This window comes from Lonchura striata, chromosome 7, assembly GCF_050655825.1.
Source record: "Lonchura striata isolate lonStrDom1 chromosome 7, ASM5065582v1, whole genome shotgun sequence".
NCBI lineage: Eukaryota > Metazoa > Chordata > Aves > Passeriformes > Estrildidae > Lonchura > Lonchura striata.
Window position 1 is genome coordinate 19,628,477 of NC_140709.1, and position 15,975 is coordinate 19,644,451.

The 15,975-nt window shown below is 37.1% G+C and overlaps 2 protein-coding genes across 3 annotated transcripts in view; both read left to right on the top strand.

The window, feature by feature from the left end:
• LOC110472785 (uncharacterized) overlaps positions 1 to 5,313 on the top strand; it is a 36,673-nt gene extending 31,360 nt beyond the window's left edge. The window contains exons 31-36 of one of the 2 annotated variants that reach the window (XM_085584377.1): positions 236 to 272; positions 401 to 958; positions 1,634 to 1,875; positions 2,450 to 2,537; positions 2,622 to 2,711; positions 4,074 to 5,305. In XM_085584377.1, coding sequence (XP_085440503.1) covers positions 236 to 272; positions 401 to 958; positions 1,634 to 1,875; positions 2,450 to 2,537; positions 2,622 to 2,711; positions 4,074 to 4,273 — 1,215 coding nt within the window. In that variant the 3' untranslated portion in view covers positions 4,274 to 5,305. Of the gene's footprint in view, positions 1 to 235; positions 273 to 400; positions 959 to 1,633; positions 1,876 to 2,449; positions 2,538 to 2,621; positions 2,712 to 4,073 lie in introns of both variants that reach the window. The other variant, XM_085584378.1, reaches the window with a different exon arrangement.
• Positions 5,314 to 6,031: 718 nt separating this feature from the next.
• BBS5 (Bardet-Biedl syndrome 5) lies at positions 6,032 to 15,891 on the top strand. The gene is made up of 12 exons (XM_021534770.4): positions 6,032 to 6,190; positions 7,322 to 7,404; positions 8,196 to 8,261; positions 9,042 to 9,091; positions 9,619 to 9,746; positions 10,616 to 10,751; positions 11,733 to 11,828; positions 12,339 to 12,401; positions 13,146 to 13,280; positions 13,392 to 13,475; positions 15,166 to 15,189; positions 15,304 to 15,891. The coding sequence occupies exons 1-12, from the start codon at positions 6,129 to 6,131 to the stop codon at positions 15,403 to 15,405; spliced, it is 1,029 nt and encodes a 342-aa protein (XP_021390445.1). The 5' UTR covers positions 6,032 to 6,128; the 3' UTR covers positions 15,406 to 15,891.
• Positions 15,892 to 15,975: the final 84 nt, after the last annotated feature.

Sequence of the window (15,975 nt, forward strand, 5' to 3'; positions counted from 1 at the left end):
ATAGAGATGTTAATGTGTTGTCAAGTTATTTACTCTTGTATGCATCTTTGTATGAAATAGTTTGTTGCAAAATCTCCCTTTCCCAAGGAGAAGTTTCAAAGTTAAACAGTAAGATTTTTATAAGTCACTGGAGGACACAAATATTAAACAAAATCTTTGTTAGTGTCAATATTATACCTCATTTGAAAGCGGCAGATTGTAAAATACTTTCATATTTTATTTTTTTCACATCCAGAGAGAAGACATAATCAAATTAATTAAAGAGATATGCGGTAAGGACTCGGAAAATCTTTATGTTCAAACTCTATAATTCCTTCATTACATTTGCATTCTTCTCTTTTCCAAAAGCATGCCAAATCAAGTCATTGTGTTCTGGTTTTCTTTTATTTTTCCTTTGTAGGTTGCAGTATTAAATGTAAGGAAATTCCTATGGAGCTTGTATTTGTGATTGACAGCTCTGAGAGTGTGGGACCAGAAAATTTTGAGATTATCAAAGACTTTGTAACTGCTTTAGTAGACAGAGTAACTGTAGGCAGAAATGCTACCAGAATTGGCCTTGTGTTATACAGTTTAGAAGTTCGACTAGAATTTGGTCTCAACAAGTATCCAACCCGCCAGGATGTTAAGAGAGCAATTAGGAAAATGCAATACATGGGAGAAGGCACTTACACAGGAACTGCTATCCGCAAAGCAGCCCAGGAAGGATTTTCTGGTGCTCGAGCAGGCGTGCGGAAAGTAGCTATTGTGCTAACAGATGGTCAAACAGACAGGAGAGAAGCTGTAAAACTAGATCTTGTTGTTCAAGAGGCTCATGCAGCAAACATCGAAATGTATGCAATAGGAATCCTAAATACTTCAGATCCAACACAGGTTGAGTTTGTACGTGAGCTAAATTTGATTGCTTCAGACCCAGATGGAGAACACATGTATCTCATTGATGACTTTAACACTCTCTCAGGTGCGTTCATTGAAGTTTTATTCTGCCTCATATCTGATGCTTCTCACAAGGGTGCAGGGTGGGGAGAAGCATTATCTTTGTGGATATGTTTTGATGCTGCAAAGTAATAGGAATCAAGAGATAGAGATCCCCTTTGTTCATGGTGTTACATTATGGGGCAACATGCCAAAGGGGAAATGTCACCCAGTCTAGCAAAACATCTACTTAAACAAGTTTTCTAAGATGAGTAAGTGCTCATGCACTGAAAATCTGACTGTAAATCAGAATGAAACCCATTGTCATAAATGCCACTTGTTCACTTTCCTGGGGAAATAACCTGCTTTCACATGGTTATTCATAGCAGCAAAATAAGCAGCTATTTTCCCATTAGTAGTAGTTGCAGTAGCAGTAGTAGCAGTTATTTTCCCAACTAGTCGCTGTTACTAAGCTTAGATGAACAGCCTTACGTAGTTCACTGTATTTTCTACCATGTAGATGACTTACATGCTGGCAAATTTGTGACCAAAAATTCCATACTCCAAAGAGTCTAGAATAATCTTCTTAGATGCATGTAAACAATCCGAAGGAGTTCTGGATTACATGTGTATTACTGACATATATAAGTAATCCAAATTTTAAGAATACATTGAATTTCTCAGTATGGTAAGTTTTTTACTTTTTTTTTTTTTTTAACAGCTCTGGAGTCCAAATTAGTCAATCAATTTTGTGAAGATGAACATGGCACCTTAGTACACAACCATAATGAAAATGGTGCAAGTATAAGTGGGCAATCCTTCCATTCAGTATCTCCAAGTTCTCTACATTACATACTTCAGAAGAATAATATTAATAGACAATCACTTTCAGCACAGACACTTAGAGTATCTACAGTAGAAAGTCCTCTGAATCTTGGCCATCTTCCTCAACCATTAGCTCCGGTATGAAAATTCAGCAGGCTTTAACGAGCAGAAGTTTAATAAATATATATCCTTCTGTGCCACTTAATGTAATTTGTACCATTTCCCTTAATTTTCTGCAGGACAGGTACTTTAACTTGGTATGCTCAGAGCTGGTTGTTCCGAGTAAGAGCTCTGATGTCGCATGAAGGCAATTAACTAATAGCTATAACTTATTCCTGATACTGTGACAAGGATTCTTTTATTTAATACAATAATATTTGTGCCACAGTGTGAATCATAACAATATTAAAAAGCAATTACACTGTTATAATTAAGTCTAAGAACAGTAACTGAACTCAATTGTAGATTATAATTTTAAGTCTATGAATAGATTTCTGTAAAGCTCAACTAAAAAAAAATATTTATCCAACATTTAGATATGACAACTTTCCTGGTAAACCAACCAGAATGTAAAATTCTGATTCTTAACACTGAAATCAGTATAAATGGAAAGGAAAAACACTAGAAAATCTCTAAGTCATGCAGGGCTTGTTCATTTTGAAACACTTCACAGTATCTTGAAAGAAAAAAAAAAATCAAATGCTTATTTCAGACCAACGTACCTTCTGTAGTCTATGACACCTACAAAGAAGAACAAGATGAAGAACAACAGCCAACCCTGCTAACAGAAAACACTAGAGGTATTTCTATTGTCATTCATTTCTTAATTTTCATTTTTGGCTGATGAAAAATCAATGTCTCATTCTGTTTCCTTTCACCTGCAGCTGTGTTACCATTATTGTCATCTAAACAACCAACATCCACTAAAGTGATGACATCATCACTTTCAACTGCAGGCCCGACACCAAGACCTGGTGGGTAATAGATAATTTTTCATTTTGTTACCTCTTTGCCTGGTACTAACTTTTAATAGAGCTTTAAATCCAAGTAATTTTGTTTCATTCTCCAAAGATTTTGTGAGTCTGTAATGTAGAAGAGAAGTAGTTTCAGGATTTTATAACAGATCTAGTTGCAGTTCTTGTCTTCCCAAGTTCTGGATCCCACCGCTCGACTTAAAAGCAAAAGCAAGGCTGTCTATAAGTGAGAGGGAGCTCCTAAAGGGCATCAACAGGAGAACATAATGCTCACTGAGGGTGGGCCAGTCAGCAGGTCATCCGGCAGCCAAGGAGGGGCAGTCTGCAGAGATGGGAGACTTCATTAAAGACAAAGAGAGTGGTTTCGGAACTGGACAGAAAGGATGTACTTCTCTTTCAGAGGAACAATAGGAAAAAACAGTGCTTAGTCATTTTAAGTACAGTAATTAGCTGAGTGCTTAAAGGATTGATTCTTTTTATATGAAATGTCCAAATGTATTTTGTTAATCATTTGGGGGATTTTCAATTCCAGTAATAGTGTATTATGATGGCAGCAACAGAAAAGAGCGATAGAAACATATTCCCATTGTTTTCTGGGAACAGTGGCATGATTTATTTGGTCTCTGGCACTAATGCTTTTTTTTTAAAAGTGACAAGATAGCAGTTGCAAGAGACAAAATATCAGTCACAACATTAAACTTCACAGAAAACTGCTTTCTATCTCATGGTATTATTAAAGTCAGTGAGACTAGATTAGTATGTCACAGTCCTCTAATCCATATCTGTAGGAGTTCTAAATTCAAACTTATGTACATAATTACTACAATTTTATTAGATAAGTAGCACAAATATCTTACAAAAGCAAGACATGAGTTTTATATTCTTCTCAGTATTTTAATGTCTCTTCTCCCACAGCACAAGGAAAACTAATACACAGCAGGAGGATGCAGCAGATGAAAAAACAGCAGAGGCAACTAGCTTACAGCTCTATGCCTTATATTTGCAGTTTACTCACAAGACTGGTTGCACGTAATCAAATTTCAGAATAATATATTTTAAAATTATCATATTCATATTGTCTGCTCTTTTTGTATGTGAAGTCATAATACTTTTATTTCTGGAATTACTAGAAACATGCCAGTAAAAGAACAGTTTATTTGACTACTAAGATGCACTTGTAACTTGCCTTCAATATTAACATCTTTAGAACTAAAAGTGAATCTTAAACTACTGTATAAGATTAGCAGAAAAAAAATAAAACAAAATAAGAGTTTTAAAAGTAAAATCTGTGGAATACAAATGACTCTTACAAACTGAATAGTTTCTATTTCTCTTTTTATTTTTCTTTTTTTTTCATTTTAGAAAATATTGTGGACCTTCGCTGCAAGCTAAGGCTGGATCAAGGGCCCTGTCGTGTTTACACAATCAGATGGTATTACGATAAACAAGCCAATGCCTGTGCTCAGTTTTGGTATGGTGGCTGCCATGGAAATGCAAACCGCTTTGAGTCTGAACAGGAATGTAGACAGGCTTGTGTATTTTTTTCTGGAGGTAGGAATTAGTCTCTACTTCAAAAGTGATAAGGTTGAACCTCTTGATTGTTTGGCTTTTTTATCAATTATCCATTTGGTAAAATCCAACCAAATAATTTATAGAATGCTAACATTATGAAGTCATATGCCCACTAACTAAAAAAATGGCTACCTATGCAAGCATACTTAAATACTTTTAGCATTTATTATATGACATAGAGATTATAATGAAATAGCAAATTTTCAACAGTATCAAGAGTACAAAATTTCCTTTTTTACTCAGTTATAGTAAGACCAGTGTAGCATTTACCATAGCACTTGCACTTCTTTCACCTAGATCTTTAAATACTACCATTGTACAATCAGTAACTAGTCCTTATTTTAAACTACATCTATTGCTTTGTATGGTCATTATGTAAGTGTTTTTCCCTTTGTTACGGAAATCTGGCATTTGACATGGATTCTGCAATGAAAATTTCACTTCTTTTCAGCAAAACTATTCCCACAGATAGTATTTTACTATTTAAAGAACAAGACATCAACTTCCAAATTACATGCAGAGTACTACTTAATACAGATAAATACAACAAATGCATCACCTTGTGGCCTATGTGTTCTCTGGGTCACAAGACAGGGAGGTGGTTCAGTTGCCTACCTTTCCTAACTACATCACAGGTACATTTCATCCTTTTCTTTCCTTTCAGTGAACTCTCCTCAGTTTTTATTAGCTAGCCAAGATCCATGACAATTACAGTTAAAACACATCCACAGATTTCTATGAGTGAATATACCAATAACTGTGTTGGGTTAATTTGTGTCTAAAATGGTCCTTCCAATGTGAGGCTTCTGAAAGCCAAGTCTAATTTTTAAATGCATTTTAATATTTTCATCTTCCTTAGTTAACTATTTAAACTTATGTTTAAAACATTAAGCGCAGCACCGTTGATTGCCTGCCATTGTGATATCACCTTTTACATTTATGTCTGCCTGTATATGTCGCATTTCCTGTTATTTAATATATTTTAAAGCTTATTTCTAATAAAACATTTTTGGTTTTACTGCCAGAACAGAAAATGGATAATGGTACATTTACAGGATTAAAAACTTACCTCACAGCTAAATGACACAACCGGATTTCTGCCACAGCCCTTAGAAGGCCAGGTTACGCACTCCTGTACATGAAACTCGTTGATCATTTTTAGTTGGATTTGTGTGGTTTGTGGGGTTTCTTTTTTTCCCTGAGCAAGTGGTAACTTCAAGCGTGTAACAAAAGGCGGAGTTTGGCTCAACGAGAACACCGTCCACCCTCTGTGCTTGCAGAGCGCTCCGTCCGTCCTGGCGGGGCCAGCGGCAGGACCGGGCGCTTCCCGCCCAGCGCTTCATTTCATCCAGCCTGTCTCCATTCCCGGATGGGGGCAACCGGGTCCTCGCCAACCCAGGGACCAGCTTGAGGGAAAGAACTATCAAAGGACAAGTTGGTTTTTTTCTTATGATTCTTATTCGGAGTATTATTTTTTTTTTTTTACTTGAAAGTGGTAGGGCACTGCAATTAAAATTTGGATACAGTTTTCAAGTAATTCCGAATTAAAAATGACACTCCTCATCTCTTTTAAAATAAGCCCAAAACCGCCAAACAAACGCCCAGCCCCGCAAATCCCCGGGGCGCAGGGCTGCGTTACCGAGAGCGCGAAGCTCCCTCACGTTCTGCGCCTCAGCCCCTCAGCCGGCAGGGGGCGGAGCCAGCGCGGGCGCGAGTGCGCACGCGCTCCCCGCGTGCGGCGCCGCAGCCAATCCCGGCCGCCGCGGGAGCGCGAGCCACCGCCCATCCTCCCCACCAACCCCGTTGCCAGCGCGGCGCGCGGACTCGTCGGGGTGGGTGGCGGCCATGAGCGGGGTGCTGGACGTGCTGTGGGAGGACAGGGATGTCCGCTTCGACATCTCCCCGCAGTGAGTGTCCGTGTCCCTGCCCTCACTCAGGCCCGCCCGGCGCCGAACGGCGCCTGGCTGAGCGCTGCCTCCGCGGGCTGAGGCCGACCGCTGGTATCGGCGGGAGCGCGGCGGGAGCGGCCCCGCGTGTGCCGAGAGCGCCCCGCTGTGGCGGCGGCGGAAGAGCGACTCACCTGGCGGGGCGGGGCGGGGCGGGGCGGTCAGTGCTTGCTGGGTGGGGTCCGCGCGCCGTTTCCAATCTGTAGAAGAAAATAAAACAGAATATTGGACCCTGGAGGATTGAGGGAAGGGTGTGTACTTTTCCCAGCTGAGCTTTTGTAGCTCTGGGAAGTACAACCGAGCTGAACAAGGCGTGTGTCTGCGGGGACGGTGGCACTCATGGTTACCAGGACTTGGCATACTCCTCACGGAACGGGGCGGCGGCTGTGCAGTATTTCGCGAAATTCGCGTCTTAATAATACGTTTTGTTTCTGTCATGCCATACGTGAAGAGTTTTGGCTGCTTCTGACAGTACGACTAAAATACAGCAAAAGTTCACACAACATTGGTTGTTACGTAATTAAGTTATTAGATCAGTTAAATAAAGCAAAATAATAATATAAACAAACAAATAGAAAACTTCACCAAAAAAAAAGCCAAAAAACCAAACCACACCCTTTGGAAAGATTTAGCAGAGCATTTCACATATCCTTATATGCTATTTCTTTTTGGTGGCATCTCTTTTTTCCTGAGCCTAGCTCCACTCCTTGTGACTTGAATTTACATCAAGAGGCAATAAACTCTATCCCCTAAAAATTACGTGAATGCAAGTGGGTTTTGGGATTTTTTTTGGGTTTTTTTGCTTTTTCCTCCATTTTCCACACACTTTGTCCTTATTTTGGGGTATGGTTTTCATGGTCACACTTGATACATAATTATTTATTTATTTACTGTTTTAAGTTGATAATAAAGATATTAATATTTTTCATCTGTGAGATGTAGTGATAATTTCAGGTATGTAAAGTTGATTTGTGTGTATATATGGATTTTTCATTGCATGATGTACTGAGCAGAAAACTGAGGAAAGCAAAGCAGGGAAATAAAAATAGGCTTATTTTTGGCAAGTAAATAAAATTTTTCCTTTTTTTTTAGACAAATGAAAATGAGGCCTGGAGAGGTACTTATAGACTGCTTAGAGTCTGTTGAAGATACCAAAGGAAACAATGGAGACAGAGGTAACTACATACTCAGGGAAATTGTAAACTTTCTATTCTTTATCATGTGTAGGTTTATGAAAGAAAGCCCTGTCAGGTTCCATTGAACTCTGTATCAGTGCTCTGTTGCACAGAAGAGATCCTGCCTATTTCTCAGATCTGCCTTGGAATGTTTTCATGAAGTTATAGGAAGGTGATTCTTGTCTCAGAGTTTGCTTAGAATTGAAAGCCTTGTAGGAATAATCCATTTATAAACAGTGTAGTGCTGTTCTGCTGTAATCCTCTTTAATGCTTAGTTTGTCCCGCTCTGTTTTTAACTGAGTCAGTAAGGAATATGTAGTGGCCAGGGGCTGAAGCTGCCAGCATGCTGAGATGACCCTTCAGGGGGGCTGGATGTGCTGCTCTACAGTGTCCAGAATGGAATAAATTTGCATATGGCAAAGGGTGAGGTTTTTCATGAATACTGCTGTAACAGTTAACTCACTGCCTTCCACTTCTCCTGCCCAGAGCAGTTCTGCACTAATTGTGTCTACATTTTTACTATAAGGATCTGTATTGGAATCAATAACTCTTCTTGGTTTGATTTTGAGGAATTCTGGTATATATTAGAAGTTGTTTAATTTGTTCCATGTTGGATTTTCTCTGCTAGCATTTAAAGCATTTAAGTGTTTAGTGGTTTAGTGATTTTTCTGGTGGGGTGTCCTGTGATTTCTTCTTTTTCTTGTCAAAGGGAAGGAATATCCGGGTGTTTCAGAATATTTCATTTAATGGAATTCATTTAAAATAAAAATAGCTACACTCTTTATCTCCAGGTAGGCTGCTTGTGACAAATTTGCGGATCATTTGGCGCTCACTGTCATTGCCCAGAGTCAACCTCTGTAAGTATTGCCTTTTGTTCCTTTGTGGTGGCTTGCTATTCTTTCACAAAGTATTGATTTCAGTACAGAATGCTGAAGTATAGTTGTGTTGCTCTGTAAAGTCTGAAGTAAACTATTACTAATGGATCTCTTTATAATATAGGAACTTAGATGGTAATTCATAGCAAAATAGTAATATTGAATATTCTGTGTTAATTTCTCAGAAAAGAAGTTGAAGAGTTCTTCAGACATATTTTTCATTTGGCCGATGTGGGATTCATGTGGTTTTTTAGAAAAAAAGTTTGAGCTTTATCATACATTGTTCTCTATTCATTCCCCACAAGTACCTGCCTTTCCAGTTTTAGTATTGTAAACTCGGGATAAGTTTCTCATTTTAACTGTATGAGTTAAAACTGTATGAGCAGCTAGAGGTTTGCCCATATTTATTTTGAAGTGCTGAAGCAGGGGCAGGATGCAGTTACTTTGTATTCAAATTATTTCCAGTGCTCCGTGTGGAATCCCTTTCTGTGGAAATATTTCTTGGATTGGATGGTACACTGAGCAGCCAGAGTTGGTCCTGATTTGAGAACAGCACTTGACCAAAGAACCTTCCAAGATCCTTTTCAGCTTAAATTAATCTTCAGGGTTGTGATGAGGACCCAGAATATTAACCACAAAGTGTAATTCTCAAAAGTAGCATCCAAAGCTGCGCTAAAAATTTCAGTAATATATACTTTGTAATTTTGACTATTACTTTTCTTGTTCTCAAAACAATGTTTTTTTTCTCCCTTGACTTTTAAGCTGTCGGTTACAACTGTGTTATAAATATAACTACAAGAACTGCCAACTCAGTAAGTTCCAAAAAATACTTTTAAAAATAATAAAAGAAGCTGTAATTAGTTGTCTATAGTTGCTGCACTATATGAGCAGTAGTCTGAAAGTTTATGTACAAGAACAGTAAAGAATAGTAATGAAAGTTTTGTTTTTAAAGTGGAGAGCTCTCAGATACATAGCCTGAATGGAATTGAATGCAACTGTGAAGCTATTGGTTTGACTTGCCACAAAGAGCTAGCAGGAAGATTATGTAGATTACCTGGGCAACGATATGATAACAAAACCAAAAATACAGTTTCAGTCATGATTTTGCAAAGGTAGATCAGACAGGCGGCATTAGTTTTACTATTGATGGAACTGCTACTTGGTCAAAAAGAAAAATAAGTTAAGTAGAAGACAGTGGTAGATTAGTGGTAGAATCAGGATTGCACCTCCATAAACACTGTTTAAAACAATAACTTAGACAATATCTGACGATTATTTATTATTTGTACAATCAAGCTGCTATATTGCCAAAATGTAAAATTCCATTTTTTCCTTACAGAAATTACGAGGGCAGACAGAAGCTCTGTATATATTGACTAAATGTAACAATACTCGGTTTGAGTTCATATTTACCAATGTTGTTCCTGGAAGTCCCAGACTCTTCACTTCAGTTATTGCTGTGCACAGGTAGTGTACTTAAAACAGTGTTTGATCAAGGACTCAAATATGGGCGATTACAACTGCTTATAGACACAGTATATGACTGTCTATATTCAACATTCGGAAAACTTTCCCAAAAGAGAACAATCTCTGGAAGGAAGGGGAAGAATGATCACAAATTTGAGTAGACAGCTGCACATAATGAAAATTAATGTGTATTTATACTAGTTCTTGATTACAGTTTATACACCTTATTTGTATAAACTATCTGAACAAATAAGAGTATAAAGAAACTAATTTCAGTGTGCATTTTCTAGTTTCAATTTCTGTCTGCAATAATTTCCTGTAATTTCAGACCATGTAAAGGAAATTAGTTAAATCCTGGTCAGAGCTCTCATCAGCTACAAAACACTGTATGCTTCCTACCTAAAGACAAGTCATCTGAATTAATGTGTGCATAATACATTACCATGGGTGTCTATTTAAGAGTTATGGAATACTGTCATATATATTGAATGTTTGTGATTTAACTGGCACTGAAAAATAAAGGATTGTTAATGTCCATGTATATCATGAGACCCAGAGAATGTATCCTTTGCAATAGTGGCTGGATGATGACTGTCTTAAAGAAAAGGAAAAAATAGGGTAGACATGAACACTACAGGAGATCAAAAAGTTGTTAAAAACCTGTCCTAAGTTTAAAGATAATTTCATTAAGGAAAGCCATAATATACCTAATCATGTTGAAAAAGTTTTAATAGTGCTCTCACTTTTGTGCAATGTGATGATAAGAAAAGCTGAAAATACACATTTCATATCTGTTCTAAAAGAAAAGGTAAAGATAATAGAAAAAGGGAAGTATGTATGAACTAGTATGTATTTTATATTTTTTGCAGAGCTTATGAAACTTCCAAAATGTATCGTGATCTGAAGCTGAGAAGTGCATTGATTCAAAACAAGCAACTGAGATTGTTACCACAAGAACAAATATATGATAAAGTCAATGGAGTTTGGAATTTATCAAGTGACCAGGTATAGTACAGGAACAGAATACATTGACTACAGGAAAGTTAAAATGTTTCAGCTTTCATCTACTAGTTATACTCCTATGGTTTTGTAAACTCCAAGGAATTATCCTTAATGCTGTTCATCAGCTGATGCGTGCAGAGAAACTGATCCTATGTGTTTGCTGCCCAATACAACAAAATCTCCTTTTGGTAACCTGAAGTCTACATGACCTGCTAATATGCAAGCAACTAGATAGACAATTTCTGTTAAAAATACATATTTAGGAGTCTAAAGTTTTGTATGATACTGACAAAAAATAATGTTTCTGAAGTTCTCTGCTGAATATTTGTGTGTTTACATGCAGCTTTGACTAAACAGTAGTAAGATTATATTGTCTTCTGATTAATGAAATTTGAAAATACTGTCTTAAAAAAGACCCAAACTTTGAGATAAAAATAGAAAACATTTATTTTACAAGGCACTAGTTGCAAGCATTTCCCAGAGCAGTGAAACAAAACAGGAGCTGATATTTCTGTCAGTGCAATTTTAGTCCAGAATAGAAATATGATCCACTCTGACAAGCTAAAAAGTTCTTTCCTCTACATTGCCTTGGCACACATCTCCTCAGTTACCTAAGTTTAACCCACATGCCTTTATACTTACGCTTTGTGCCAATTCCAGATCTGTACAGTTAATAACGCTCTCAGATGCTTCATGTATTCCCATGAGGTTGGCTGGACTGTGACTTGATCCAGCTTTGCTGCAGTAGTAGGTATTCACAGCTATTTTCATTACTGAGGTTCTGGTAGCCTTTAAAGATTGGATCCTGCTTCCTTGAAATCAATAGAAACATTTCAAGTGGGTTTGGTAGGGAAGAATCAAGCTTTTAGTGAATAAAATATGAAGCTGTACCTTGTTTATCTGTAAATAGATAGCAGTAATCATCATATTTGGGAAAAAAAGCTCTGTACTTCAAGCAACTCTAACATAACTTTTCTTTAATAGGGAAATTTGGGAACATTTTTTATTACTAATGTGAGAATAGTTTGGCATGCAAATATGAATGACAGCTTTAATGTCAGCATACCATATCTACAAATTGTAAGTATCTTACAACAACCATTTTCAAAATGAAACAGCATATGCTCAAGTCTTTGGTTAAAACTCCCAACTTATTAAAATTTTATTTCATATCCCTCATTTAGAGAGGAATTTAGCCTTGCCAGCATCACCCACAGGGTATATTTTCTTTTCTGTCCAGATTAGTTGGGGGATTTCCTGGGCAGGTACAGGTGTTGAAAATCGCTTGTATTTCAAACCTTTTAATATTTACTCTGATGCTTCATGCCACCTACATACACTGGGATTAATGATCTGTGAACCTGATGTTCAGATATTTACTGTTACCACTGTTACCACTTCTAATAAAACATTTTTCCCTGAGGTTTCAGGGGTTCAGATTTGTAATGATAAATGGGAGAGAATGCTGGTAGCCAAGCTTCCTGAGTCAGTAATTGTAATTATTACACTGTAAAATTCCAAACTGAAAAAATGGGATTTTTATCCAGTAATTAGAAATATTTTAACAGTGTTATACCTCTTTATCATTAGCGTTCAATAAAAATGAGAGACTCAAAGTTTGGCTTGGCACTTGTGATAGAGAGTTCTCAGCAGGTAAGAAGCTTTAATAACCTTTTTCTATTGATTACATTTTTATTATACATACATACATTATTTTTCTAGATGCAGTATTTTTATACAGAATAGTTCTCTAGTTCTGAAATGTCATGGGTCTATTTTTAAGTTGCATAGAGCATTTCTTCTGTGTGGCCTTTTGAAAACTTTCAGAAAGTTCTCTTTGCCCTGCTTTAAGTGTAATTTATGGTCAATATGGCTATTGGGAGTTACAGTTTCTCTGTAACTGTAGGCAACAATAGGCCTCTGTAAGCAACAACAGGCCAGCATGACTAGTTTATAACTGTCAAATATACTGTCTTCTGACAGATTATCTTTGGCATATAATTAATTCTGTACTTAATTAAGACTACTCTTTTAAATAATTTTCATTATTTCTGTGTATCTAAAAGCTTCTTTAATAACATCAAGACCTAACAGACTCAACATTTGCTTAGTGGCTGGGAATAAATCATTAATTTCACTTCTGAATTTGTCCCACCCTTGTTTGCTTGTGGTTTTCTGTATAAGGAGTTTGTTGCCCTTGTATATAATGGGCTAACGGTTAAAAGCTTATCTACCTCATACAGAAGCATTGTCATTGTTTTTATTTCACCCATGACTCAAGTTTTCTCAGCAAGCTGAAAATTGCTATCATTAAACTGGAAATCACTATCAAGGAGAAAAAATTGTTTAAAAAATAAGACTAATAAACACATGTTGTCTTTTTCCTCTGTTATACAGAGTGGAGGATATGTGCTTGGTTTTAAAATAGACCCTGTAGAGAAACTACAGGAGGCAGTGAAAGAGATTAATTCACTTCACAAAGTTTATTCAGCTAATCCTATCTTTGGAGTGGATTATGAAATGGAAGAAAAGGTACTCCATTTATTTATTTTAAATTAGATACAATACTGTGTTAACAATAATAAAAATATATTAAACATATTAGATATGTGAATTTACTTACTACAGTGTTATAATTTGCAGCCTCAACCCCTTGAAGACCTAACAGTGGAGCAGGTTCCAGATGATGTGGAAATAGAAGCTGATGAACATACAGATGCTTTTGTGGTAAGTGACTCCACCAAAAAAAAAAGAAAAAAAACCCCAAAAAAACCAACCAGAAAAATAGAATAATTTTGTTTGATTATTCAGATTTAAGCAATGTACAGCAGTAATCCTTTGTTAAAGGTATGCTGCAGCTGTACTTTCTATACTTAAAACTTCCTGATTCTTACAGGAATTTATTCTGTATATGAATTTCTAATTTAAGAACAAACCATTATTCAAAATAAATAGTAGTAGATATTTAAAATAATACTTGTATGTAGTTTCTTAACACATTAAAATAGGGAATGGCTTGAAAATCAGCAGTACAATATAATCAGATACATTATATTAAAACAGTAATTTGCCTTCTCTTAAAGCAGATGAATAGATGGTGATATCTGTATACTCAACATTCATCTAAGATTCAAACTTGGAATATTTTTAGAAAGGCAGCAATAATTTTACATTATCATGTCTCGCAGTATTTTGGGAAAAGTTACCTTAAAATGCATTAGGTTGCTTGATTGACCCTCTTTCAATGAATTTCCAAGCTTAAGTGTGCAACCCGGTAACATTTGATTCCATGATTGACTGCAAGGGTAGATGGCACATATTTTCAAGTGTTAGCCTTGATGCATTGACCAATCTCTGAAATTCGGTAAATTAACAGGCCTAGCCACGAGTGTTATTTCCACTCCTTTTAATTTTGCAGCCTCTTATTAACACAGATAAGCTCTTGTTTTTTCCTTTTCCTCTTTCCTAGCTTTTTGGCTTATTTATTTTCTTTTTTGCACATTTTTATTCAGTCTTCAGTAGACTTCAGAAGACATACCTTCTCCTTAAGTGGAGATCTGTTTGCTCTATTGTTGCTTTTGTCACCTGAATTAAATAACTGTGCTTTGTATATTCTCAAACAAAAACTGGAAGCTGTAAATGGTTAGAAGGTTGTTGCTGTAGAGACACAGGTTGCCCAGGACCCAAGGAGAGGCTACACACCAATATTCCACAATACTTGATACCACGGGAAAATGCTTTCTTTGCTGTCCCTCACCAGTGCACAGGAGCAGTTGAAGCAAGACTGGGCTCTTTTTGGTAAAGATCTAGAACCTACTGGTCCAGAGATTTCTAGAGTGTAGATATTTTTGGAGATCTGATATCCCTAGGAGTTTGAGCCTTAATTTCGAACCACACAGAATAGGAAAGATGGTATCTCTTTCCCACATCTCTGTTTATGGAGTTATTCTATTACTCTATGTTCTTGTCTTAGATTAAGTATGATGTCAACTGAATTTTGATATTATACATTTTAAGATAGTTTTTGATGTTGAATAATAGAAGCTGCTGCACATGAGGCAAAAAAATACCAGGATGCTGTCAGTTTGTCTTCATATTAACATTCTCTGTAAAGTGTCAGTGTAACAAATATAATAGAAAAATGTAGCCATTTAAAAAGTCTTTCTTTATTACGATGGAAATGTCAAAGGTTGGTATTTAATGAAAAATACCATAATCCAGTGGTATCTAATCTATTCTTCAAAACAGAAACTCCTGTTAGAGCCCTTTTGTAAATTATTTTAACATAGAAGTAAAGCCCATATAGACTGGATCCTTGTGGAAGACCTACCCAATACAGTTTTGACCCCAAGGAATTATTAGCAGATGTGTTTTTTAGACTTTTGTTTTCAAAGTTCTTTTTTGTTTTCCTTTGCAGGCTTACTTTGCTGATGAAAACAAGGTAAGGAAATAGTTTTTTAGACTATGAAATTCATGTTGATAAAATGGGATAATGAAATTAATCAGTACCTTCTGCTTTATTTTATTTCCTCTCGTATGTCATGTATTCAAAAAGCAACATGATCGGGAGCCTGTTTTTTCAGAAGAACTGGGACTTGCAATAGAGAAGCTAAAGGATGGATTCACACTCCAGGGACTCTGGGAAGTAATGACCTGATTTAGATTGTACATGTTTGTTTCCTAAGCAGGGAAAAACTCGGTTCTTGCTGGATTTAGATCTGTAGAAGATAATTTAGAAATATCGGAGTAGCAGAGAAAGAACATGCTCAAGCTAAAGAGCAGGCAAATATGATATCAAAAGCCCTCAGGCTATGTCATAAAAGCAAGGTTACTCAAAACCCTTATATGCTGAAGAGCTTTGGATTTCCTGTGTTGCGTGTGTCAGTGGGAGAAGAGCCGCTCTGAGGCGGACGGGGCCGGGCGCGCTGCCGCGGGAAGCGCTGCCCCCTGCAGCCCCGGTCACGGCTGCACTGACCTGCGAATTCCCTCTGCCTGTCAGACCGGGAGCACCTGGGAGTGCCATTTGACACACGTGGAAACTCTGCTGCTTTCAGGATTGTCCTTTCTCCCTCCCTTGACAGCACAAATTCGGCCGTGGTGTTTCAGACACCATTGTATGGCAGGTAGCCACCATTTTTTAATAACTTCATGGCTCCTCTGTTTATGTGTTGCCCTTTGGCTGCCAGGACCAGGCACTGCTTGCCATTTTACACAGCACTCTTGTCAG